The sequence below is a fragment of the Thunnus albacares genome, chromosome 16 (assembly GCF_914725855.1).
Source record: "Thunnus albacares chromosome 16, fThuAlb1.1, whole genome shotgun sequence".
NCBI lineage: Eukaryota > Metazoa > Chordata > Actinopteri > Scombriformes > Scombridae > Thunnus > Thunnus albacares.
This window is the reverse complement of record NC_058121.1, coordinates 25,013,313-25,039,420: the sequence shown is the minus strand read 5'-3', so window position 1 is coordinate 25,039,420 and position 26,108 is coordinate 25,013,313. Positions and strand designations below refer to the sequence as shown.

The following is a 26,108-nucleotide window of genomic DNA, read 5'->3' as shown; positions in this document are numbered from 1 at the left end:
CAGTGACTTAGATTAGACAGGTATCAGTTAGTTTTTCAGTGTGCTTCTTTAAAGAAAGCCTGTCTATTCTCCATACTTAAGATACCAAAAAAGAAGTATTTTTTTCTTACAGAAGATGAATTACATTGACCTTTCCAAACACCTCCAGAGCTGAGGGGCTGATGAGGCTGTCAATCCCCTCAGCATCCGCTGATTCGCTTCTTCTGACAGCCACAGTTTCCACTTGGCCACTGGTTGAAGTTATAGTCCTCATCTTTACTGGATTATAGGAGAGAAAAGTATGATTTCAGCTACAAGCTGTATAATTATAGAACCAACTATTAAATTAATCGCCAACTATTTTGATAATCGATTAATTGTTTGGAGTCATTTTTAAAGAAAAACAAGTCTAAATGATTCTTCTTTAATGTGAATATATTCTGGATTCTTTAGTCCTCTACGATAGTAAACTGAATATTTTTCGATTGTGGATTGTTGGTCGGGATAAAACAAGACATTTAAAGACTTTAAAGGCTTTGAGAAACAATTATCGACATTTTTCACCGTTTTCTGACATTTTACAGACGATCGATGAATCGAGAAAGTAATCGACAGATTCATCAATAATGAAAATAATCGTCACTTGCAGCCCTAACGTCAGCCACAACAATAGTTCAACAACGACGTTAATAAAAATCTTAATAAAACTTACTGTTTACTCATTTTTCTCCTCATAAATTACAACATACGTTAGACTTACGGGTTAATGTTGTGGATGGAAGTTCTAAATAAATTCATACGAAGCTCCGTGAAAAAGAAACCTCTTGTGCTGATTACAGTATGAATATTTTGTTAGTTTGTGCTAAAGCTAGCTCCATGAGCTAACTATACAACAAATTCTGTAACCATAGCAACAGAACGCTGCGTGCACTGAACGTCAACTCGCGAGGCATGCTGGGTACTGTCATGGTGGCTCGCGCTGACTAGATCTGAGAGAAACGTTTCTTCCTCTCCGACAGTTTTTGTTGTTTCTGTTAATATTTGTAAATCAAAAGCTTACTGTGTAGTTTTCGGTTAAACCTGCCAGCAAAATGGCTTCGACGGCGGCGGGTAAACAGCGGATACCGAAGGTGGCGAAGGTAAGAAAAACCCAAACAGTCGTGTGCAGCCATGAGTTGACTGATGCTAAGCTAATGCTAAGAAGCAGCGCTAAAGTTTAAATCAGAAAACTTGTCGAGATAACGCCTTGGTTTGCTTTTAACCAAGTTTAGATCTTAAATATGGGACACCTTGTGCGTTAGAATATATCAAAATGTGATTAAGGGTGGTAAGGTGAGCATTTAAGTTTGCGTCGACAAACGTAAACAACATTAGCGCGTAAAACAGGCTGATTAAGTTGCTTTACCGATCAGAGCTGAAAGAGAACTGTTTTAGTTCTTCAAACCCAAATAAACATTGAAACACGTTTTTCTGGTTGTAATCATTCCTCCTGTTCATACTGACCATTAGAAGATCCCTTCATAATGCACTTTCAATGTAAATGATGAAGGACAAAATCCATAGTCTTCCTTCTGTGCAAAAATGTATTTAAAAGTATATCTGAAGCTAATATGAAGCTTCAGCGTCCAAATGAGTCAAATCAAGTAGATATCTTTCAGTGTTACAGTCTTTTTAGTGCCAAAGTCCGTCTGAAATTGGGAACCTTTCATTTGACCTTTTAGCACTTTGTTGATTGTTGTACATAGTGAAATGGTTCCTTTTAAAATACAAGTTTGATTTGGGTTGTATGTTACTCACTATTACAGTTTATGTTCCACATAAAGGGAATAAATGAACTTGAATGTGGTTAAAGTTAAGCATAGTCAGCAATAGGATACATAGAATAAAGACACAATGTTCCCATCATGTTAAAAACACTTTTTCTGTTGTGTTTCAGGTGAAGAATAAAGCTCCCGCAGAGGTTCAGATCACCGCTGAGCAGCTGCTAAGAGAAGCCAAAGAGAGGGAGCTTGAACTTCTGCCGCCACCTCCGAAACAGAAGATCACCGATGAGGAAGAGCTGAACGATTACAAGCTAAGGAAGAGGAAGGTAAGTGCTTAAAAGCAGTGAGATGAATATCAGTTGTTCAACACCGACATATAATTGATTTAAAAGTGTGAGATATGAGATCATGTGCTAGGTGTATTCCCTTTGTTTAAGAGGAACAAAGGCATCGTCTTCAGCAAACAATCATATTTCACTTTTTATGAGACTGTTGTCTTTGTTTTCTTGCAGGGGTTTGAGGACAACATTAGAAAGAATCGCACCGTCATCAGTAACTGGATTAAATACGCACAATGGGAGGAAAGCCTGAAGGAGATCCAGAGGTATTGTGTCTGTATTTACTACCTTAGATAACATCAGGACATATTTCTGTAGAAACTAGCAGTAAATCAGACTTATTTCATGATCAGTTTGAGCAATTCTCAATAATTTAATAGAAAAACACCCAAAAGGTTAGTTTCAGTGACTCCAGTGGTTTAAATATCTTGCTCATGTATGTCATATTTGTCCTGCTCTGTAACCTTTTGTAGCATTCCTTCATATCGTAATTAGCTTTTTTTGTAGTAACGATGCTGTGATTCCAAAAAAAACTTTTTTGAAGAAATCTGATCAGTCTTTCCAATTTTCAAATTCAGGTAAATTTATCCTAATTTACACAGAGATTGTACAGAATCCCTGCGTGTCCCACTCATGTCTCTGCTGCGTTGTTTTCCTTCATCCCTTCCTCCTCTGATTTAAAGGGCTCGTTCCATTTACGAGCGAGCGCTGGATGTCGACCACCGCAACATCACTCTGTGGCTGAAGTACGCCGAGATGGAGATGAAGAGCCGCCAGGTGAACCACGCTCGCAACATCTGGGACAGAGGCATCACCATCCTGCCACGAGTCAACCAGTTCTGGTATGAAATACATTTAATTACTTGCTGATAGATTATAATGCAACATGTGCATTGTTGGTGATGGCAGGTTTAGGTGGGAAACTTTCACATTTCTAGCCTTTCTAGCCTACTTGTACTTTTCTTTGAGGAAACATCTGCTTTATTCACATTTGACTCTTTGCCCTTCACCAGGTACAAGTACACCTACATGGAGGAAATGCTGGGGAACGTCGCCGGCTGCAGGCAGGTGTTTGAGCGCTGGATGGAGTGGGAGCCTGAAGAACAGGCCTGGCACTCCTACATCAACTTTGAGCTGCGCTACAAGGAAGTGGACAAAGCCCGCACTATTTATGAGCGATATATCCTTTCGTTGATGTTTTTATGTGTTGTGTTCTGAGTGGTAATTCACTGAGAGGCGCGATATTTACCAACATACATGAAGTGATGGAGCTGTTTAATGTGGTGTTAGTTCAAATTCAAACTCCATGATTTCATGTGTATCAAAGGAGACAAACACACGGTGGTACAAGCTAAACAAAATGACACAAATTATGAATGATTATGTAAAATGAATCATTCAGATTAATATCTTCTCCAGTAGGAGTATAATCATTTTCATGATGATGATTTGTTCCACCTCCAGTTTGTTCATGTTTCATTTCTAAACAGATGCAACAGTGAGGAACATTTTATAACAGTCTTTGTATTTTGAAACCTCTGGATGATATTTCTCTGTGATCTAAAAACTCTTTAACTCCGCTCACTCGTCATCGTCCACCCGGAAGTGAAGAACTGGATCAAGTACGCTCGTTTCGAAGAGAAGCACGGTTACATCGCTCACGGCAGGAAGGTGTACGAGAGAGCGGTGGAGTTCTTCGGGGAGGAACATGTGGATGAAAACCTCTTTGTGGCCTTCGCCAGGTTTGAAGAGACTCAGAAAGAGGTGAGTGAAGCCAAATATAGAACAAAACCAAACCATTTTCCTTGAATAAATGTAAATAAGAGGAATCTGTAGGAACCTGTTGAAGTGTTGTTTCTTCTTACCAAAAAACCAAACTTAATGACCGACTGTTGTTGACTAAAATGTCCTTTGCTTTACAGTTTGAACGTGTTCGGGTGATCTATAAGTACGCTTTGGACAGAATCCCTAAACACCAGGCGCAGGAGCTCTTCAAGAACTACACGATGTTCGAGAAGAAGTTTGGAGACCGGAGAGGGATCGAGGACGTCATCGTCAGCAAACGAAGGTTCCAGTATGAGGAGGAAGTCAAGGTATTAATCTTTGAAACTATGGCCTCAACCACCATCAGTAGCCTGAAAGAGTTGATGCAGGTCTACTGATGTGTAGAATAAAAGCCTGCTCTTCATCTTTGATTCACATGATTACATGCTACGTCACGAGTAATAATCTATTGAGCAGCATAGATTCCTTTTGGTTAATTTTATATTGTCAGAGCACCACAAAAAAACAAAACTTAACCAGTCATTTATCTATTTGTTGAGTCCTAAATTGTTGTTTTCTTAAAAATCTGCTAAAACAGTTCCTTAAAAGTTCTGAAACACATAAACCTGCACTGGGAAAAAGTGGAATTATTTTAACAGTCCTGTTTTAAGAAGAAATATATTTCAACAAGTGTGTTTTTATGACTTTATTACCATCAGAAATGAGTGAATGAATGAAAATGTTGAGACGGTACAGAATTCATACAATAAAGCATGTAAATGAATTTGACAATAATCATTAAATGGTTGTTAAGTTGGTTACTTCCTGTCCTCATCACTGGTGCTTCCTCGTATGCGTCCAGGCAAACCCACACAACTACGACGCTTGGTTCGATTATCTGCGCCTGGTGGAGAGCGACGCCGATCCCGACACTGTCAGAGAGGTTTATGAGAGAGCCATCGCCAACATGCCCCCCATCCAAGAGAAGAGACACTGGAGACGATACATCTACCTGTGGATTAACTACGCTCTGTATGAAGAGCTGGAGGTCAAGGTCAGTTGACTCACTTCTCATCTCAGTCTCAGAGACTAACGAGGAGGGAATCCTCATATGTATCGGTGATGTCACAAATCAATCAATATGCTAATTATGTTAAATCCATTTTTATTTGCTTCTTTGCAGGATCCTGAGAGAACAAGGCAGGTGTATCAAGCCTGTCTGGATCTCATCCCTCACAAAAAGGTAATTATACATTAATACAGTTGTTATTACAGGAAAAAAGTGGTCTCGCTGTTATCACCAAATGAAAATAATCACATCTTGTTTCTCTTTCAGTTCACTTTTGCTAAGATTTGGCTGCTTTATGCTCAGTTTGAGATCCGACAGAAGAACCTGCAGGGAGCCAGAAAGGTCATGGTAAGATTCAACCACAGTGACATCTATCCCAGCGGGAGACATCAGAACATGGGAAATTACGTTATTCAGTCAATTTAAAGATCCAATATCAGCTGTGATACTTAATGAAGTGTTTATTTTAATTTTCCTATATTTAACCAGAGAAAAGTCTCATTTTTAGCACAGTGAACATAATACAAACAACATAAACAGACTAAGACAAGTCTCACACTATATAACAGTATAAACAATATCCAGTTAAGATGCATAAACCTGAGCAAAGAACGTCTCTCAACACTTCCTGTTTGCATCAGTGATTTCCGCTCATCGGCGTCTCTCCTCTCAGGGAACAGCGATCGGGAAATGCCCGAAGAACAAACTGCTGAAGGGCTACATCGAGCTGGAGCTGCAGCTCCGTGAGTTCGACCGCTGCAGGAAGCTGTATGAGAAATACCTGGAGTTCACTCCGGAGAACTGCACCACCTGGATCAAGTTCGCAGAGCTGGAGACCATCCTGGGAGACGTCGACAGATCCCGTGCCATCTTCGAACTCGCCATCGGACAGCCGCGGCTGGACATGCCAGAGGTATCGAATACTGACCAGAAAACTCTTTTCTCACAAAATAATAAAGTAAAGGTTACAAACATATAAACACACTTGTTATGTTTCATTTGTTGATGATTCCAGGTGCTGTGGAAGTCCTACATCGACTTTGAGATCGAGCAGGAGGAGTTTGGAAACACCAGGAACCTTTACAAGAGGCTGCTGCAGCGCACCCAGCATGTCAAGGTGAGAACTGCACGCTGCAGCTTTCTGAAATACCTGGAAGAAGCTCTGAGACTGAACGGATGTTTTCAAAAGCTAAAACATGATACCTGTCCGTCAATCATTAAATTCAGTTTCCTCAAAAAAGTCTTAAAGTTCCAGGGAGATTTCATACGACTATAAATTAAAGCAGATTCGTTTCAACAGTGGATTTTGTTGCTGGAAGCAGTTGAACTCTTTTATGTGGAGTTTCAGTCGGCACCGTCGTCTCAGCAGAACCCTGGATGAACTGAACAAATAATAATTTTTAAATCGGTTCATCCATCCATGTTATTCCACTATCCAGGTCCAGGTTACACTATTAAATTGATTTTATTATTGGGAATTATTGTTATATACTGTAGGGTAGTAAAAGTGATATAAAGGTTTTACTAAAGGTAGTAAAAGTGATTATAACAATGAATAATACGAGGCCATATTGTCCCTCCTGGTTTTTAATAATACTTTTATATGTTTGGCCGGGATGATCCTATTGAAATTGTGCTCTATGTGATATTAAAAAGTCTTAAATTTAACTCGGTGAACGCTGCAGAAGGAGCTTTGCCATCAGTGTGAAAATCTGATCCTTATTTTCTTAATCAACCAACAAAACCGTCATTGTGAGGAATTAATCAAATGAAGAATGAATTTCCTGATTAATAGTGTATCCAGTAATAATTCAGCGTTTCTGCAAGTTTCTTAAATTAAACAACTTAAAAAAAATCAATCCAACTTGGCGGATTTATCTGGTAAAAAGAGAACTCCAAACAAATAAAAACATTTTTCAACCAGTATTTCTTATGGATGGAATTTGACCAGCATTAGCAACTCTTAAGAAGCTTTTTTGCTAGCTCATCTCATCCGTCTTTTCTCGCAGGTTTGGATCAGCTACGCCAAGTTCGAGCTGTCCATCGAAGGTCCCGACAGGCTGCAGAAGTGCCGACAGATCTACGAGGAGGCCAACAAGGGCATGAGGAGCTGCGAGGAGAAGGAGGAGAGGCTGATGCTGCTCGAGTCCTGGAGGGACTTCGAGATCGAGTTTGGCTCCGACAGCACCAGAGAGAGAGTCAGGAAGCTGCTGCCTGAGAAGGTGAAGAAGAGGAGGAAGCTGACGGCCGAGGACGGGGTAAGAACTGGACATCAGCCAGCGAACTGGAGTATAACCAGTTTGTTGGGATTAATAAAGTAGTCTATCTGTGTACCGCTGCAGAATTATAGTTGCAGTGGAGGTCTCGTTCTTCTTCTGACCTTTTTTTTTGGTCTTTTTTCCATTTTTCCAACCAAAAGTGTAATTAAAATATATTATTTTCTGTTTTATATCCTTGTAAATTAAATCACTTTTGGTTTGGACTGTTGATTAGACAAAAGAAGCAATTTGAAGACGCTACCTTGGGCTCATTAATGGCAGCCAGTCACAGGTTTTAATCACAATCTTTCTCTCCGTCTCCGCAGTCGGACGCAGGCTGGGAGGAGTACTACGACTACATCTTCCCCGAAGACGCCGCCAACCAACCCAACCTCAAGCTGCTGGCCATGGCCAAGATGTGGAAGAGGCAGCAGGTGGAGATCGAGGACAACAACGATGCGGAAAAAGATCAAACACCCGAGGAGACGACGACATCATCATCGCCGTCCTCTGCCGACCCCGCGGCTGTTCCCGCAGACCCGCCGGAGAACGACTCCGACAGAAACGACGCCGCTGAAACAGAACAGCAGAACACGTACGACGACCGAGACGACGACGACAACAGCAGCTCCAGCAGCAGCTCCAGCTCCAGCAGCAGCAGCAGTGAGAGTGACAGTGATGATGATGATGATGATGGAGAGAAGAAAAAGAAGAGCAGGGGCAGTGATGAAGAGAAAGATTAGAAGTTTCCCCGCTCAGGGACACAAGGACATTCATCCCAGATAGATTTTCTACTGTTTGTGTGTGTTTTTTTATGTCATTACACATCAATTCAATCTCACTCGTCGTGTCGTTTCATAAGCAAATGTTTATTTTGAATATTGACAGAAACTGAATCGGTGATTTTTAGGAAATTAAAATTTGTACACTCAGTGGCTCTCTGACTATGAAGCGTTGAGAAACGGGGAAGCAGTTGAACTATGTACACTTAACCGAGCAGGTCCTGAAATAATTACACATATTTCACATCTGATTATCAGGATAAAAGGGGAGCAGAGCGTCAGAGAGCCACAGTCTACTGTTATTCGATGTCTTCTGGTCTGACAGGATGCGGCAGCGGGATGATGGACTTCTTCTCTGTGTCTCTGGACAGAGCTTTCCTCATGTCTGCAGGAGGGAAAAAGAGAAATATTATCAGTTGTTTGAACGTCGGCTCGGTTTGCTCTGGAGGAACAGCGCCACGTGTTTAGTGTCGAAGCACAGAGGTTTTGTTTATTACGCTCCTCCAGATGTAATGTCATAAAAGGGTAGATTTAACGAAAATACAAATAAAACCCTCATTTATTTTGAGTGATATCTATCCATGCAGGTATTTGGGGTTTTATTGTTTCCAGGTTATGAGATATCTTCTAAACACAGTTGATAGGAAAGACATTAAAAATAATAGGCCATAAACTTAAAAAGAAACAATATGTGGGATCGCTAATAAATACAGTGAAAGGCTACAAGCTTTCATTGTTTTCTGTTTTGTTCCTGTCAACTGTGTCTCTTCACATTTGTCTCCAACCCAATACACTGGAAGACAATGTATTTTCAATTGTAAAGGAAACTAGCATACAATATTTCAAGTACAATAAATATATAATTCACAGACATAAACTTAACACTTGCACAAACCCAATACAAACTTGACACCTTACATTTAAAATGCCAAAATATTAGGTACGAATGAGTACTTATAGACTTTTAATCTACATTTGTGGCCAGAGGGTAAAAGTTGGAGCTTACAGTGAAGAACATGAGCTGGATTTAAAACTATTTCAGGAAGTCTAGTCTAGTAAGACACTGCTAACAGATTGACTGATGATTTTCATGACAGATAAGTAATCTGAGTTCTGTTTTCAAAGCTCAAAGCTTTGAAATTGAACAAAAACAACTGCAACGTCACTTTCCAGAAACAATACTGAACAGATCTGACAGGAAGTGTTTTATCAGTAGAAAGTAGTCGTACACCTGGTACATACAGTACACTGTCTGAGCTGTCAAAACAATCTGCAAAATCTGGTTCATTTAAAAAAATTGGGAAAAAAAAGGCAACATAAGATAAAAAGTACAACTGAGAATGATGTTCCTGCCAAACTCGAGCAAGTTTTAGTTGCTGCCTCCGAGGAAGGAAACATAAAACCTGAAACTCTGCAGTCAGAAATCTACTAAAACATTTGAGTATTGTCCATAAAAATCAAACAATTTCATATTGAAAATTCTCTAATCTACCAGTATTCATTTTTTTCCCCTCTGAGAATCTGGTTTCAGTTTTGAGAACTCGTCTTACCGTAGGCGTCTTCATCTGGCTCTCCGTTGCTGGCGGAGTAATATTCTATCACCGTCCTGTAGACGCTGTAACCCAGACGTTTGTACATGTTCACCGCCACCTGGTTAGAGACTCGTACGAAGAGATCGACAAAGAAACCGCCCTTCCTACGGGACAAGACAGACAGCACGGCATTAAAAACTGCAGCTACACACGTCTGATAACAATAAAAACATCAAAACAAAGAGTATCTATGGGCTTAGTTCATTTTAAGCCTCGTAAAAACCACTTAAATGTTTTAGAACTGGGGACGAAAAGTGAAAAATATGTATTAAAATCTGAAAACATGCACATTTCTTGAGTGAGATTAACATGTTTTCTGGGTATCAATCAGGCAACATTAACAACATCTTGGTAATTTGAATTGAAGCCTCATATGTACAAATGTAGAAAATAAAAGATGTGTACAAGGACGACTGTAACAAGAAGAATTTAGATTTTTCAGAATAAAATCATCAGAATTTAAGGATCTTGCATATTTTCATAAATCATACCTCAATGAAAACTGACAGAAATTTCAAAAATGCGTGTACAGATAAATATAAATACTTCCACACAGGAAACTTCTGCTTAACAGCTTAATTAATACATTTTTGATGTAGTATTTGCCTTCAGATTTTGACTTTAACATTTCAATTTAGACTTTTCCTCAAATATAAATCAAGTTGAGAATCTCCTGTAACTTCTCTTATACTAACAATATTACATTTGTCTCATTTCTATCATAAAATTTACTTTATCAAGGCAGCACTAAAATTCACATTTCCTGTCTATTATGGGTTGTGTGTAGACAATTAGTCGATTACTTGATTAGTCGATCGAAAGAGAACTAATCAGCAACTATTGTGATAATCAATTAAAAGAGTTTCAGTCATTTTTCAAGCAAAAGCAAATATTTTATGGTTCCAGCTTCTCCAATGCAACAATTTCCTGTTTTTCTTTGTCCTATATGACAATAAATTGAATATATTTTATGGTTTTAGACTGTCAGTCAAGACAAAACAAGTAAACTGAAGACATCACTGTAAGCTTTCAGTAACTGTGAGAGACATTTTTTCAGCATTATAACGTAATCTGTAAATTAATTGATAATTGATTGACTACAGCTGCAGGGCGTGACGGTACAGACCTCTCCGAGATCTCCTCCAACATCTCCATGAGTTTGGCAGCGAGTCCGAGTCTTCTGAACTCCGGGGCGACGGACAGAGCGGTGACGTGACCGTGCCATTCCTCCCGAGCCACGGATCCCTCCGCCTTCCCCATGACTGCAAGAGAACCACGAGTCACACATGAGCTCAGAGAGTCCAACAAGATTTCAACAAATTCTGGATTTTTCAGTGAGGGAGACGAGGTAGATGTAGTTTCAAGGATTTTAACTAGATAAATGAACTTTTTTAAAAGGGGAAAAATTGAGTATTTATATGTCTGGAGGGGATCTTTAATCATGTTATAAACAACTATCACAGAGCTTTTAATGAGCAATTTGATAAGAACAGATTCATATATTTCATGGGCCTAATTAACTGAATGAAATAAACACAAATTACAGCACACATTAGATGTTTAAAGACACAGATGTCTTATGTGTTTCAGAGACTGATCAGACGTCTTTATATCAGCAAACCACTAGATGGTGCTAAAGAGACCACAGTCACACTCAACTTTTCTCACAGCTAAAAGGAAATGCCAGTTTTTTATTTCACTCCTGTCAATTTTCCGACGTGCATTCTACTTATTAATCCTTCACAGTGAGAATTGTGCTTAAATTAATATTAAAAGTTGTTGTTATTTTGTCTTCATGTCAGCTGTGAAACATTAAAGAGATGAATGATATCAAACATGCAGTTAAGTCAGAATATTCGACCATCAGCAGAGTTTCAGTTGAACATTATGTCATTCTGTTAGATCTTTGACCAAAAAATCTACAAAAAAAATGTTTTTTTTTTAAATAATCTCACTACAGAGAAACATTGAAATCTATTAGTAGTGAGAAGAAATCTAGAGTGTTTGAAACACATAGAAACAGACATTTTTGAAAGTTTGATACATTTTTTGAATTTTTATTTTGAAGCTGAGATGTATGAAGTTTTGTATTTTAGTTTGTTAATAAAGTTTTTTAAAAAATCCACAAGCATCCTTTATCTATCCACCAATCATCTGTTATTACTCAATTTACTGTAGTTACTTTGTGATTAGTGTTTGTAATTTGAGATGTTAGTTTGTTCATTTCCTGCTATCAGTTTGCTGCCAACCAAGCTAGCCATTATGTTAGCTGTCTGAGGCTAATGTGTTGCTAATACAACAATTAATGTAACTGTTGGTGTTATGTATTTTACTGGTGACTCAGCAAGTCTGAACACTTGTCACTCTACCTGTCAGTGTAATAATACTTTAGTCAAACTCTTATCATTGAATTTGTTATGTTTATCCACACAACGTTTCAAAGGTTTTTTTCAAAACTTTGCTTTATTTAGTTATTTTTGTATTATTTAACAAAAAACTGTATGGATAGTCAAGGCTTTTATAGTCACAGCTTCTTTTGTTGTCATGACTACATCTTTCTACTGCCCTATTATATTAAAATGTAATAAATAAAGGGATTTTTTTTAAAAGGAGAGCAGTTATGACAATCTTATTACTAAGAAAAAAGTCATTTCTTCACAGCCAACCAACATGTAAATGCATTTGAGGACTTTTCAGATTAATGTCCACGATGTAATAAAACTGATGAAAACAGCAAACTACAAGTCTCTTCAAAGTTTATATTTGTATTGTAAAAATGAATTAAAACATTCTCAAATTTAGTATTTTATGCTTGAGGAAAATGCTAAAGATATAAAGTACATCTGTGCTAGAGTCTAGTCCTAGTCAACAACATATAAACATAAAACATGAGCGAGCAGAAGAACTTACTGTAGCCCATCAGTTCACCTCCAGGAGCCTCAGCAACAATGAAGTACTCCGGCCAGTGAGCCAGGTACTGGAGGTAAAATGGGATCCCATACTGGAGGTCAAAGGTTAAAGACAACTACAGACTTCTGATACATATGAAACACACAGATAGTTTGTCCCCCCGAGTTATATCAGTGAGGGTAAACAAAATATTAGAAACACCTCTCTGTATAAGATACTACAAGTTATATAAACGTCAACTTTTGTATGAGACCTAATAAATAACTGAGTTCAGGGATGGGCAATATGGACAAAATATCAATATTGCAACAATATTGTCGGGATGACTATTGGTGCTTTCACAAAATATTTACATGTGATTTTTGACAAACTGTCATCAGTTATGTGGATATAATGACTAAACAGGTAAAGGCAAATAACAGAACAGCCAGAACAGTCTAGTAAGTTCAGAATATTACATCACTTCTGTAACGCAGCCTTTAAAACCAGGAAAATATCCAAAATCTAAGACGATACCTACTGTCATGTCACGATATTGATATAATATCAATATACTGTCCAGCCCTAACTGAGTGTATGTTAAATGTCATCATGATAAACATTCTGATTTACAACATGACAGCAGCAGGCAGGTGTAATGACAGATTTAGTTAATGTGAGCAGCTGTAAATTCAGGTGTAAATGAAGGATACAGTTTCTGTCAAAGGGTCCAAGTTGCTGTTGAGCAAAGAAAAAAAAAAGACAGTTAGTCCTAAATTGTTATTTATCTGTATCATGTCTGGTCAAAAACAAATCTACGTAAAGTCATATTTTATTTAGACAGACGAACCAAACTCCATCAAATAATTATAAGTTTCATTGTTTGACGTTATTTTCTAACAGTAACGTCGGTAGTAAACTGACAAACTCATATGTATTTACTTTGCTAAGGTCAAACAGTGAATTCGGCACATTCATATCCCACCAAACATAATTATATTTATATAAAATTACACATTAACAGTTCATTAACATTCCTAGCTAACAGCCACTGCGGTTACAACCTGGTTAGCTAACGTGAAAATAGTGAACAGATTCCTAATTGTGCTGAAACTACAGTTAGTTTGACTGATTGAATTATGCCGATTTTTCCATGAAAGGTTATCGATCCATAATAGTTAAAATAAAATCCTAACAAGTGTCTATAACCGTTCCGTTAGCACCAGTGCTATTAAATGATCAGATTATTGAACGGAGTTTGGCGCAGCGTTGCTTCCATCCGCAGGGAACAAGGCTGGAGGCTGGAAGCTAACGCTGCTGCTGCTGCACCAAAACACTGAATCTACACATATATTTACCACATAAACACCGGACATCCGGGTAATCACGTTAAATACACATTGGGCGATAAAACTAACAAGATTTCACTCACATATTGTTGAATTTAAACAGATCATCGCAGGTAAACGGTCTTAACGTTGTCATTTTGTCTTGCTGCTGTGTGTCCTTTCACCTCAGAGATGAAAAGACCAATCGGGTTATTTTTAAAAGATTAAAAAAACAAAGAGTATCGCCCCCTGCTGACGCGGAGACAACCTACATACAGGCAGAACAGTAGACAAATACTGTCTGTCATGTGTAGATATTTATATTTCTATGACCTGTTTTCAGTAGATCAGAATGTATTTTCCTCTTTACCTTTAATCCACAGTCCAGTGAATTTAATAATATACCATTAAAGTTTGACTTGACATGCTGTTTGTCATCACCATCTGCTGTTGAAGTAATGAACAGCACCCCCCTCTCTTCTAAAAATGTGTTGAGATTTAAATTTTTAATTCAAACGAAGGTTGAAAACAGAATTTGGACATGAACATTTTAAGGTTTGTTTTTTTTTTTTTTTTTAAAACAAAGGACCATTATTATTTCACTCTAATAGAAAATAAGTGACATCAGAGGTTGCAACTGAGTGTAGGTAATTAATCCAGAAATGTATGGCATGTTTTGGAAAATGATGGGCAGCAATGTATTTTAGCATTTACAGGATTTACATCGAATGAGATAAAACATGAAAAAACGATGAAAATTAAATGTAGTGCGGTGGAAGTATAAAGTAGCATCAAATGGAAATACTAAAGTACCTCAAAATTGTACTTAAGCACAGCACTTGAGTAAACGTACTTAGTTATTTCCCACCATTGTGATGTGATGTGAACCATCTCGATGGCTGTCAGTGAGACTTGACTAATAAAGATACCGTCCAGACATCATAAATCTTTTTTTCTTTTAGAGGAACATCAGTAAAAACAGTGTAATTATCCTCAGTATGGAAAAACCCATCTCAGCTCGTCAATGAAGCCTCCCTGAGGGGGGGAAACTGACACTGGTTCAGTTGATCAGGTGATACTGTATCAGGAGGTGTGGTCACTCTCTGCAGGTATGAAGACCGCTGCTGACATCACCTGCCTCCAGCACTGAGCGGAGATCTGTTCAGTGAGGTTCAGTCACGCAAATGGAGCGTCTCCAGGTGTGGGGATTCTTCAGCCTGATTGTTTTCACCGCCGCCCAGACCACCACGCTCAGGTAAACGCACAGGTGCAGGTAGAGCCGGGAAAAACATCTGGACAATTTAACAGTCTGTCTGACAATCATTAATTATCAAAACTGGGACTCATTTATGATCTTAACATCCTGTAATGTCTTTGTGGTACATGGTAAACATACAAATTAGGGATTAAATATAAAATTAATACTATAATTCAATATTTTTCATGCATATTTGATGTTTTAATGCTCAATATAAAGCACTTTGAATCCCCTTTTGTGGGAAATGTGCTTTACACATAAACTTACCAAACCAAGGGTGAAAGAAAAGTTTTGCCTGATGTGAAGTCTTAACTTTTAATGCTCAAGATCTCTGAACTGAATTATGCAAACATTAATTATCCAGATATATATTTTTAAATTATTATTTTAAATCCATTATTGCATCTTTTAGTTGGAAAATTATTATTATTGTTTTATTTGCACACATAACAAGACACAAAAAATGTATTGTGCATTAAAGACATCTTGCCAAAAAAGAAAAACAAAATAAAAACAATAACATCTAAAACTGAATTTATCACATAACACACGTTACACCTTTTCGTATGAGCTTTAATGTTTGGAGTCTTTTGGAGTTTTCAATGTATCTTAATTTTGTTTATCATAATGATTATTATGTATGATTGCATATTAAAAGATAAGGCTGGTGATATCATTTATATCAACAAATTCCATGTAAAGACTAAAACCAACAATGTGTCAGTCCTCTGGCTCTCAGCTCCAAGCCAACTGGTTCCTACTGAAGACATAAATCTTTAAAAACAGCTCACAAATTGATAGTTTCATGATTAAAAAAGTTTCAGTAATTTCCTAAACCGGCTGGTCACTGTAGTTTTTAGCAAACAAACAGCAGGAAATAGTGTATATGTTGGGGACTATTTTTAGCGGCGGACAAATCCACATTTGGAGCTCTCGTGCAGCGGTTCTCTAAGTGTGGTCTGGCAAAAAGGAGAATCATTTATTTTCACTATAATTCCATCCAATTAACACAATGACTGGGTTTCATCCATTTTCTCTAATAAAACATCTAAAAGCAAAAATCTTCCCATCTTCAGATGGGGGTCTGTGGTCTAATTTCTGAAAGTTTAGTGGTCCTTGTTGTGAAAAAGTTTGAGAGCCACTGATCTAATGAGTATTTGTGACAGCAGGATGATGTGTCTGTGATTGACTCTAAATCAAGTCACAGCTTGTGTTCATGGTGGTGAAGGAACATGTCACCCAGTGCAGCGACGTGGCTCACTGATGTGTTTTTAAAGGAAAGGTTCACAATTTTTTAAGTCTGTCCTAAAACAACAGTGAGGTACCTACAAAAACACTGTGTTTTTCTTGCTGTAATTATTTCTCCTGTTCATACTGACCATTAGAAGATCCCTTCATAATGCACTTACAATGGAAGTGATGGGGGACAAAATCCACAGTCCTCCTGTGCAAAAATGTATTTAAAAGTTTATCTGAAGCTAATATGAAGCTTCAGCGTCCAAATGAGTCAAATCAAGTAGATATCTTTCAACGTTACAGTCTTTTTAGTGCCAAAGTCCCTCTTTTTGTTACAACAGGGAAACACTGTCCGAGGAAACACAAAGAGGGAATTTGATGCTAAAAAGACTGTAAATGTGTCAGATATCCACTTGATATGACTAACTCAGACTGCTGAAGCCTCATATAAGCGTCATGTTTCAGTGTTCATTTGGGCGCCTGACTGTTGTTTTAAGACAGACTTGAAAAATTGTGAACTTGTCCTTTAAAAGTTTCTGGACAACAATAAAGCTCGACAGCAAAGAGGAAGAAGATCTATCACATACATACTTGTTAGTAGATCAACTCATTGTTGGTTTTGGTCTTTTCATTGGATTTGTTGACAATAAGAAAAATATAGAATATCAGCAAACTCATCCGAGCTTTTCAGTGCTATAGAAGCAGCAGTTCTATTTCTGTCTTTTCTCTCTTTTTTGTCTTTTTTGCTTTACACCTCTTGGTGCCATTTTTCTTAAAGGGTCAGTTCACTCAACTTACAAAAGCATGTGTTCTCACTTACCTCTTTCATATATCTGTCTCTTAAGATTTCTGCCTCCACCACAATACAACGGAGGTGAATGGAATTGAGTCTGTGACGCTCACAGCATTGAAAAATGAGTTTTCATTACTTTTACAGCAAAATATATATCAATACTGTCCATGAAAACCACAGAGCATCAGAGTCCAGCATCAAACACAAGAAGCAAAATCACACTTACACATATATCTACATGAATTTTAATAAGTACAGCTGCACAAAGATAAATGAAATGTATGAAAAATGATACCTAATATCAGCATATGTTTCTAGAAAGAATGTCCCTGTTACAAAACATATTAAACATCATAGAGACTAATTATTGGGTAGGAAGTAGCTTAAATGAACTTTTTACAGCCACATGTTTATTTCTCCATGCTGGTTTGGTTTTTCAGTCCTGACCTTCAGCCGTCCTACCTGCTGCTGACTCCCAGAGCTCTGCGACCTGGAGTCCCAGCATCAGTATCAGTCACCATCCTGACAGCGTCTCAGGTCACCGTGTCTGCTCACATCGTTCATGGCAACCAGACCGTGTCCTCAAACTCAGCTACAGTGGAAGGAGGTAAACCTTTTGTATTTTGTTTTGCATCAACAAAAGATTGTCTTCTGATTTAAATACTTGCACCGTAAAATGATTCAACACTGATTTGACAAATTCTCTGTTTAAAGGTTCGACTAAGCTGCTGACTTTGCCACCTGTGAGTATCATAAATCATTTTTTTGGCTTTGAAAGTTTTGTGTCATCTTTCTTGCTCGCAGCCAAAAGTATTTAAAGAGATACTCATCCTGAGCCATGAGTTTATCCAGGATTTTGCTTATAGGGATAATGTGACAAAAGACCAATCAACTTATATTCCAAAAATGTTTGATATTTCTTTAGCAATCTCTTGCCAACACGCAAAAAAAATGAAAGGGCTCACCCAAAAAGTATGCAAATGTTCAGCCATTTTTACCACACTGTCTCCATCATTCATTTTGTTCCTGAGAACCCTTTTGAATTCTTGTATTTGTTTGAGTTTTTGTTCCTTTTCTGTCCCTGTAAAACTCATCCTCTTTGGCAGCAATGAAACATTACAGGAACATCTTTTAGAGGGAACTATAGAGAGAAAATGACACTATTAAAAGGTGTAAAGTGACAGTGATAAGGGTAAATTTACTGTTAATAATGTAGTTAAAGCTGCAGTATTTTGTTTTTCCCCACTAGGGGGCAGAAAAACACAAATCTTTGACATATTATCACATTATCAAATTATAAAGTTTCTACAGTTTGAATTCCTTTCTCATTGATCTCCATGTCCTTCCCCTGAAGATCCACTACAGTGAGTCAAGCTACTGGCACCCCTACAGCCTGGAGGTCAAAGGTCACGTGGGTAGCATCGAGGTTTTCTCCAACTCAACGCAGCTGCGCTTTGATCCCAAAGGTGTCTCCACCTTCATCCAGACAGACAAGATGAACTATCTGCCCGGGCAGGTGGTGAAGATCAGAGCGGTGTCCATTCACCCCGACGGGAAACCCTTCTTCAGCCCAGTGGACATCGTCATCAACGTGAGTCTGACATCAGACTACATATATCTTTTACAATAAAACATAATCTTTTACAACATTATGTTTCAAACACATTATATAGGTAAATTGCTTCCTTTTATTTCAGTGTATCAATGATCAAACATCTTCATCAGCAGTAAGTCAGTCAACTACTGACAGAATTTGGGAAGGTGTTGTTTCTGTCTTGTTTTCTTTAAAAGACTGTTTTAACTTACAATTACAAACAGTCTGGCTGCCAGAAGACTATCCATTTAAAGGAACAGCTCACCTAAAAATATAAATGTCTCTTCAATATCCCGTCACCCTTGTGTCCATGGAAACATGGTAAAGTTTGTATCTCAATATAGGTTTTTCCACACTCATTCATTATCTGTTTATACAGCAGCACCTGGTTATGGATGCCCACGGGAGGAGTTATAGTTGTGGACAAATACATTAATAAACACTTATAAACCATCTATTAACTGTTCATATACTGCTTATAAATGCTAAATAGAAGGACTTAAAGTAAGGTGTTGCCATTTTTCCCATAGACAATGTCAAGTGTCACAGATTGAGCATTTCTACGGCTTGGATCAGCATGAAACTCTCCCACTAGAATCATCAGTCCACAAGATGAACAACTGCGTTAGAAAATATCTGGTTCTTTGATTGAAAATGTCGAGGATATGAGCCTGTGTACATAAAAACTTAAAACTCAAAAAAAAGACCTCGTTTCCACTACAACAACTTTCCCTGGGGACTAAACCTTTTGTTCCTCTACTATGACGTTGTGTTTTGTTCCAATGATGGAACGTTTTAAAATCCATACTGCTCTGATTCACACCTCTTCTCCATAGTTACAGTGGTTGAGGCTCATGGGTATTGTAGTATTTAGAACAAAAGATGACCTATAGGGTTGCTACATTACCTGGGAGTGTCCTATGTTAAATAATATTAGAATATAATTTAAAGAAACATTTGAAATGAGAGTACAGAATGGGGAAAACACTTCCCTCATATTTCTCTATTTCACTGGATAATCATTTAATTTTTCTCTATCCATGTTCTCCCTGATCCAGGATCCGAGGGGAAACCTGCTCAGACAGTGGCTGTCTCTGGACGGTGTCCTCGGGGTCGTGTCCAAAGAGTTTCAGCTGTCTGAAAACCCTCCTCTGGGTGAATGGACCATCGTCACTACAGTCAATGTAAGTCTGTGACATCTCACTCAGTCAACCAGGCTTTTATAAGGACTGTATGAACTAAACTAGGAATTTCTTGGATGGAACTGGGATGTAAGTTGAATAACCTATCATTACAGTGTGTAAGTGTTATGGCCTGGCTCAAACGAAAGATACGTTATTAAATCAAATAAACAAATTAACAAATACCTAATGTTTGGAGTGTGGAGATCAGTAAGAACAGTATGAGGTGTGTGATGCATGAATGGTGAGGGTATGTGTGTAGGTGTTGGCAAGTGCATAAAAGCAAAATAACTAAAGCAACCAAACCGAAAATGAACAACCGGAGGGGAGGGCAGAGTGAGCTGTGCTGCAGCCAGGACTTAAACAACCTGGGAACACCCAGGGGTCATCACAGTAAAGGATATACTGTAACTGTCTTGTGTTATTGCCAGATTCTTTAATATAATTTGTGACGACTGAGTATCAAATTCACTTCCTTGTTGAGATAAAGATATTTTCAGTGCCTTTGAAATAAATTACACACTACACACTTTGTTTTAAAAGGAGTTCATCCAAGGAAAACAGATGACTTTTTCTCTACCAGAGCTGCAGGCTTGAAACCTGGCCACAAGTCAGACATGAAATTTATGATTTCCAACTCAGTTTGTTATTTGTAAGACTCAACTTGACCTGGGAGTCCACTGGAATCTACTAGAACTGGCATTGATTTATTATTCCACTTGCCATGAAGGATACCAGTGAGAACGCATGCTGTACACAGCTTTCTTCAATTTATTGATGGCATTTAATAGCCATCTGATCTCATACTATAAGGCTATAGCATCATCACATCTAATAATTTATTATTTTTTATTTAATTTTTATTATTTGAAATTGGGTAGCCTGGCTCCTGAGCCAGTTTTTGGATGTAATAACGACATATTATAAATATTATAGAAATAGAGTGTCAGTTTTTGTTATGTTTGCCTTGAATATAATATTTTTAAATATTAGGGGGAAAATCAAAGGGCAGGTCCAAAGAAAACATTAATAATGTTTAGGAGGGTGTTGTTTTTTTATAAAACAAAATATAAGATTCAGCCGTCCTCCCCACCTCAAAAATTTTCTTAACATGAGTAAACATCTGCAGCGATACTAGCATCCTCTCACTGCTGTAATACTTATAATAAACCAGAAAACAAAATTGTTGCATGCATTAAAAATGAAGAGACAACTTTTTTGTTTTAGATCTTTACCACTAGTGGGACTGACCATTTCGTTACCTAAATTAAGGGGCTTTGTTGTTGTTTTACAGGGCGTTTCCAGTAAGAAACATTTCAATGTGGCACATTATGGTACGTACGTTTTCTCTTTCTGAACGTCTTCTTTTATTTGTGTAATGAAAGCCGGATGATTGTATGTAGAAATAAACTTTTCTATCTTGCATGTAAACATTCTTTGAACACTGTAAAAACACCAACTTCTAAAGGATAAGTGTGGCGATTTTCCATATTTTTCTTATTGTCAAAAAAACTCATGTGCAGGGCCAAACCAACAATGAACTGATCCTACTGACAAGTATTGTGTGTGTATCCAAAGCCTGATATATCTTATTCCTCTGTGCCATAGACCTCCGTTGTTGTCCAAAAACCATTAAAAACACATCAGTGAGCCACACCGCTACACTGGGTGACATGATCCTTCATTATGAAGAGTTTGGTCACGTTAGTTTGTTTAGAAATGGCTCCAAAGACTAATAACAGTGGTCGTGTTTCAGTCTCTGGAGAGTAGTTCTGTGTAAGGCAGATGCCACTGAGCATGTGCAAGAATGTGGTTCTGTTTTCAGCTTCACTAGCTTGTTGTGCTACATATCACAACCTCTTGACTTTGTACTACGTTGTAAGTTTCTCAAAGAACTTAAGTACAGCAGCTCTAAAATCGATGCTTTGTGTGTTTGTTTGCAGTTCTGCCAAAGTTTGAGGTTATGATTGAAGCTCCAAATGTCATTTATCATCAGGACACTTTATGGGGCTCCGTCAAAGCAAAGTGAGAACCTCTTTTCTCAGTAATATTCTGCTTTTCACACATATTTTGTTACATATACAATGCAATTCCAATTCCAATTCCATGTTTGTGTATTAATAATCTTGTGAATTAAATTTGAGGATTATTTAGGATTATTGTGTTTTCAACCTCAGGTACATGTACGGGAAACCTGTTCAGGGACTCATGAATATAACGTTTCTGCATCATTTTCATGGTATTGAAGAGGCTTACGATGAAAACAAAGAGGTGTGTAGACCCACTTAAAGCTCCTGATTTGGAAGCAAACAGAATTATAACACCAGAATTCATTCAGGCAACATGGTGTTTACACATTATCTTGAGCTTAAAAGTCACTAAATAAACTAAATAACAACTGTATTTGTGTTATCATTTTTCCTATGTAAATATGTTTTGTTTTTTACTAATTTACTATTTTTAACATTCTATGTCAGTACAAATAAATTACTTTTTGTACTGTTGGTGAGACAAGATAAGAATTTTGAAGTTTATAACGGCATCCGGTAACTTGCGATGGACATTTATCATAATTTCTGAAATCTGAAAAAATATAATTAACAGATTAACAATGAAAAATATCCTTAATGACATTAGTGTTGCTTTGCTTTAGATTGACGGCACCGCAGACTTCATGTTTGATATTCCCGACTACCATCCAATGAGCAGAAGAGCTCTAGAAATGGTCTTCAATGATGGATTCATGGATGATGAATTTCTAATGATTGTGGTTCATGTGACTGAACATCTCACAGGTAATTGGTTTTTATCTTGATAACATCACCTCCTGGCTACGCTTATGTATTGGCCTTTGTATTGATAAATATAACAGTAATCAGTCCAGTACATTGTGTGTTCCATAATAAAGTTTATTTATTGGTGACAATTAGAGTTTATTAACCATTGTAATTCACATTATGGGTCTGCTTTATCCAAGGCTGTAACTGCCATAGAAGACACTGTTTACATTCTACAGTACAAAAACAAATTGTTGGTGGATTTTTTAAGCTTCAGTATTTTCACATTTGACCTCTTTTGGGTCATAAATTTAATGAACAAGGATTCATTATTTTGCAAACTGAACTATATTCCTGGCAGGATGGAGAAAGCTTGGAAACAACATTTAGACCTTCATGGTGGAAAATGCAATTTACAGAGAATAGAAAATCCAAATAATTTAAGAGCTTAAAGACAGTGATGTCTGGACAACTATTTTCCAGACTGCCATGAAATTTATTGCAGATATTCATGGTTTCCAGATAATAAATCGCACTAATTTTGTTAGCATCTTGATTTTTCCTCTAGGCCCTGATTTCCATGTGTGCACAGGAAATTTCAAAATCTATCAGGCAGATTGCACTTAAAGCTGCTGCTCACATTCCTGCCTCCAGGTGGATGAACCCTTCTGATTTTAATGACACTATGACCTTTGTCCAACGCCACAATCTGGACAAACTTTATAATTTTAGCACTACTGTTGAGGCTGTAAGAATAGTTAAAACATCAGTATGTTGTTTCTGTCCAATTCTTTCTTACTGCGGAGTGTAATGAACACTGCAGCCTCTGGGGGACGCAAGTCGTCCATTAGACTTTAAGTTTTGGTCTGTTATTTAATTGTTATTTAATTTGTTCAGTTACTGTCAATATCATTAGTCATATAGCTATTTAAATCAAAGTATTAATGATGCTTGCAGTGCAGTGGAGGTCGAATATTAATAAGATATGTGTGTTCTTGACTTCACTGTGAATGCTTCTCATCTTTCAGGTCTCACATATAACAGTACAGCAACGGTTTCTTTGGCAAAACATAGATATAAACTTTCCTTTGATGGCTATCCCAAAGTACTAAGGCCTTCTTTGAACTTCGCTGCCAGGGTAAGGCAAGCAACATCTTTTATAGATTTGCCCTAATTTGTTCATGATGTTTTTCATTGTTTGATTTTATTGTCAGAACAAAGTATTCTGATGCACATCGTACACGCTCCTCTCTTATTAAAACTTATTTACTATATTTAGTATGGGTTTTTTTTAAATTTCTTTTGTCTGTTTTGGTTGTATTGGTATGTCAGAAGTAATATTCGCTGACCCTGGCATATTTCATTGATGTTTTCAAAATGTCAATGCATTGCCCTCTATAAATATTCAATCAAACAAGCAAACAAAAGGTAATGTCAGACAAAATGCTATAATGAGCAACACTTTGCTTCTCTCTTTGCCATGAAAAGAAAACCAAAGAATCCCACATACTGTTCATCACTTGAACTCACTAATAACATGACTTTCGGTCCTCAGACCTTCATCAGGCAAAATACAGACAAAAAGCATCATGCAAACAACACTGCACATATAAAGACTATCTGCTTTCACTCGGGAAAATATGCATATAAATTAAGGTCAATGAGCTCATCCAATATAAAAACAAATGGAATACTGAGCTCTTACAATCGTAAACATACATAATAAATCTACCAATATTATAGACAATTGGTTCACATCATACAATAGGGCCCTCTAGGGATGTTAGATAAGAACATTTTCCCAAAATCACATATGGCACAATGTAGCTGTTTAAGGTAGAAAAAGGCACTAAAGGCAATTTAAAAATGGGCCAAACAGTTTGTAATCACAATATTCCAAACTTATTCACATGTACAAGACAATAATGCAAGGGAAATATGAGAAAAAAAAACTACAAGAAGAAATTGCAAGGGCAAAATATACATGTAGTATATATCAGCAAGTAGATGGTATCAGAACCAGAATACCTCAGATGTACAGAGTGTTATATACTCATGATGAGGGCTCTATACAACTAATTCCATACAGGTCATACATTAAAGGACAGGTTCACATTTTTGACTGTCTTAAAACAACAGTCAGGTGCCCAAATAAACAATGAAACAGGTTTTGCTGGCTGTAATCATTCCTTCTGTTCATACTGACCATTAGCAGATCCTCTCCAAATGCGCTTACCATGTAAATGATGGAGGCCAAAATCCACAGTCCTCATTTTGAGCAAAAATGTCTTTAAAAGTTCTCATACTATCTTAAAGTAACTTAAGATAGTATGAGGCTTCAGCAGTCTGAGTTAGTCAAATAAAGTGGATATGTTACAGTCTTTTTGGTAAAAACTTTTCTCTTTGCGTCTCACAGTATTTCCTGTTGAGCTGCAGTGGAGGGATTGTAACAAAAAGATGGCATTAAGCACTAAAAAGACTGTAACTCTGAAAAATATCTACTTGATTTGACTCATTTGGATGGGTGAAGCTTCATGTTATGTTCAAATAAACTTTTAAATACATTTTTACACAGAAGGAGGACTGTGAATTTTGTCCCCCATCACTTACATTGTAAGTGCATTATGAGGGGATCTTCTAATGTTCAGTATGAACAGGAGGAATGATTACAGAAAGAAAAATGACTCCTTAAGGTGGAAGGGAAACCTTTTTGATATCATAAAACTTCATTCCATCTTTGCCACCAAGACTAGTTCTCAGTGCAAAGTAGAAAAGGTTCACCACTCAGTTTCACATTCAGAATGACTTAACTTATCAAATAAAGTGCTACATAAAGACCAGAGCCAGTAGATACACAGTAGATTTCACACAGTGCTCTATATTTCTTTCTATAATTCAATCTGAAAGCATTTTATGAAATGTTTCCTCATTTTGTAGCTAAAAATATCCACATACAACAATCAGCCGTTGTCACTAGAGGATCAACGGAAGACCGTTAAAGTGTCAGTGATGCAGCAAAAGCAAAGTCCATGGAGTTGGAAAATGGACAAGATGGAAGAAATGGTCCCACGTCGACAGAACATATCAGATCCTTCGGAAATTGTGCATCCCAGTCCAGAGGAGACAGCAGCCCAAGACATGGAGTTTCCTCTCGCTCCAGATGGAATCATACCCCTCTACATCCAGCTCATGAATGAAACTGCTACACTCACTATTGATGTAAGAAACACTTTAAGACAAGTACTTTTGTACTACAAAAATGACAAATGAGGTGGACTTAATGTCTCTCCCACAATGCAATTCTTGATGGAACAGACGGAAATATTAAAGTAGTCAATCCTCAGGAAAGTATTGTACTCATAATGTGGAAAACTGGCAGCAGCTTTTTGGTACACTTTCCACATTATTTCTAATTGCAAAAACAGCAAAATACTTTATTGTGTTGTATACTAACTGCCATAACAGTACATCCCAAAACAGTGATTACATTTGATGCGGAATGTCTTG

The 26,108-nt window shown here is 37.4% G+C and overlaps 4 protein-coding genes across 4 annotated transcripts in view; 2 read left to right on the top strand and 2 right to left on the bottom strand.

Moving 5' to 3' along the window:
- cfap61 (cilia and flagella associated protein 61) overlaps nucleotides 1-855 on the bottom strand; it is a 43,232-nt gene extending 42,377 nt beyond the window's left edge. Inside the window, exons 1-2 of the mRNA XM_044376668.1 lie at nucleotides 740-855; nucleotides 111-258 (exon numbers count right to left, since the gene is read on the bottom strand). Coding sequence (XP_044232603.1) covers nucleotides 111-253 — 143 coding nt within the window. The 5' untranslated portion in view covers nucleotides 254-258; nucleotides 740-855. The remainder of the gene's footprint in view (nucleotides 1-110; nucleotides 259-739) is intronic.
- Nucleotides 856-945: 90 nt separating this feature from the next.
- crnkl1 (crooked neck pre-mRNA splicing factor 1) lies at nucleotides 946-8,012 on the top strand. The gene is made up of 14 exons (XM_044376669.1): nucleotides 946-1,118; nucleotides 1,916-2,068; nucleotides 2,255-2,346; nucleotides 2,764-2,922; nucleotides 3,094-3,260; nucleotides 3,666-3,844; nucleotides 4,003-4,173; nucleotides 4,707-4,898; nucleotides 5,028-5,087; nucleotides 5,181-5,261; nucleotides 5,587-5,826; nucleotides 5,929-6,030; nucleotides 6,923-7,171; nucleotides 7,498-8,012. Exons 1-14 carry the CDS (start codon nucleotides 1,071-1,073, stop codon nucleotides 7,912-7,914), a joined length of 2,310 nt encoding a protein of 769 aa, XP_044232604.1. The 5' UTR covers nucleotides 946-1,070; the 3' UTR covers nucleotides 7,915-8,012.
- A 9-nt stretch (nucleotides 8,013-8,021) lies between these two features.
- On the bottom strand, nucleotides 8,022-13,970 carry naa20 (N-alpha-acetyltransferase 20, NatB catalytic subunit). The gene is made up of 6 exons (XM_044376670.1): nucleotides 13,867-13,970; nucleotides 13,148-13,172; nucleotides 12,456-12,546; nucleotides 10,672-10,807; nucleotides 9,504-9,649; nucleotides 8,022-8,338 (listed from the first exon to the last, which is right to left on the bottom strand). Exons 1-6 carry the CDS (start codon nucleotides 13,917-13,919, stop codon nucleotides 8,253-8,255), a joined length of 537 nt encoding a protein of 178 aa, XP_044232605.1. The 5' UTR covers nucleotides 13,920-13,970; the 3' UTR covers nucleotides 8,022-8,252.
- A 958-nt stretch (nucleotides 13,971-14,928) lies between these two features.
- Nucleotides 14,929-26,108, top strand: part of cd109 (CD109 molecule) — a 34,424-nt gene continuing 23,244 nt past the window's right edge. Inside the window, exons 1-11 of the mRNA XM_044329985.1 lie at nucleotides 14,929-15,017; nucleotides 17,490-17,656; nucleotides 17,764-17,792; nucleotides 18,404-18,640; nucleotides 19,702-19,827; nucleotides 21,119-21,158; nucleotides 21,768-21,849; nucleotides 22,002-22,095; nucleotides 22,478-22,619; nucleotides 23,630-23,739; nucleotides 25,539-25,820. Of these exons, the coding sequence (XP_044185920.1) occupies nucleotides 14,947-15,017; nucleotides 17,490-17,656; nucleotides 17,764-17,792; nucleotides 18,404-18,640; nucleotides 19,702-19,827; nucleotides 21,119-21,158; nucleotides 21,768-21,849; nucleotides 22,002-22,095; nucleotides 22,478-22,619; nucleotides 23,630-23,739; nucleotides 25,539-25,820 (1,380 nt within the window). The 5' untranslated portion in view covers nucleotides 14,929-14,946. The remainder of the gene's footprint in view (nucleotides 15,018-17,489; nucleotides 17,657-17,763; nucleotides 17,793-18,403; nucleotides 18,641-19,701; nucleotides 19,828-21,118; nucleotides 21,159-21,767; nucleotides 21,850-22,001; nucleotides 22,096-22,477; nucleotides 22,620-23,629; nucleotides 23,740-25,538; nucleotides 25,821-26,108) is intronic.

What these genes read in the sequence shown, in the direction of transcription:
- crnkl1 (XM_044376669.1), top strand. Translation starts at nt 1,071, where the DNA reads ATGGCTTCGACGGCGGCGGGTAAACAGCGGATACCGAAGGTGGCGAAG. An exon ending in AGCCTGAAGGAGATCCAGAG is followed by an intron (nt 2,347 to 2,763) that starts GTATTGTGTCTG and finishes TCTGATTTAAAG; the next exon opens with GGCTCGTTCCATTTACGAGC. An exon ending in AGGGAGCCAGAAAGGTCATG is followed by an intron (nt 5,262 to 5,586) that starts GTAAGATTCAAC and finishes CTCTCCTCTCAG; the next exon opens with GGAACAGCGATCGGGAAATG.
- naa20 (XM_044376670.1), bottom strand. Translation starts at nt 13,919, where the DNA reads ATGACAACGTTAAGACCGTTTACCTGCGATGATCTGTTTAAATTCAAC. An exon ending in CTGTTTAAATTCAACAATAT is followed by an intron (nt 13,173 to 13,866) that starts GTGAGTGAAATC and finishes TTTGCTCAACAG; the next exon opens with CAACTTGGACCCTTTGACAG. An exon ending in AGGTGAACTGATGGGCTACA is followed by an intron (nt 10,808 to 12,455) that starts GTAAGTTCTTCT and finishes GTTCTCTTGCAG; the next exon opens with TCATGGGGAAGGCGGAGGGA.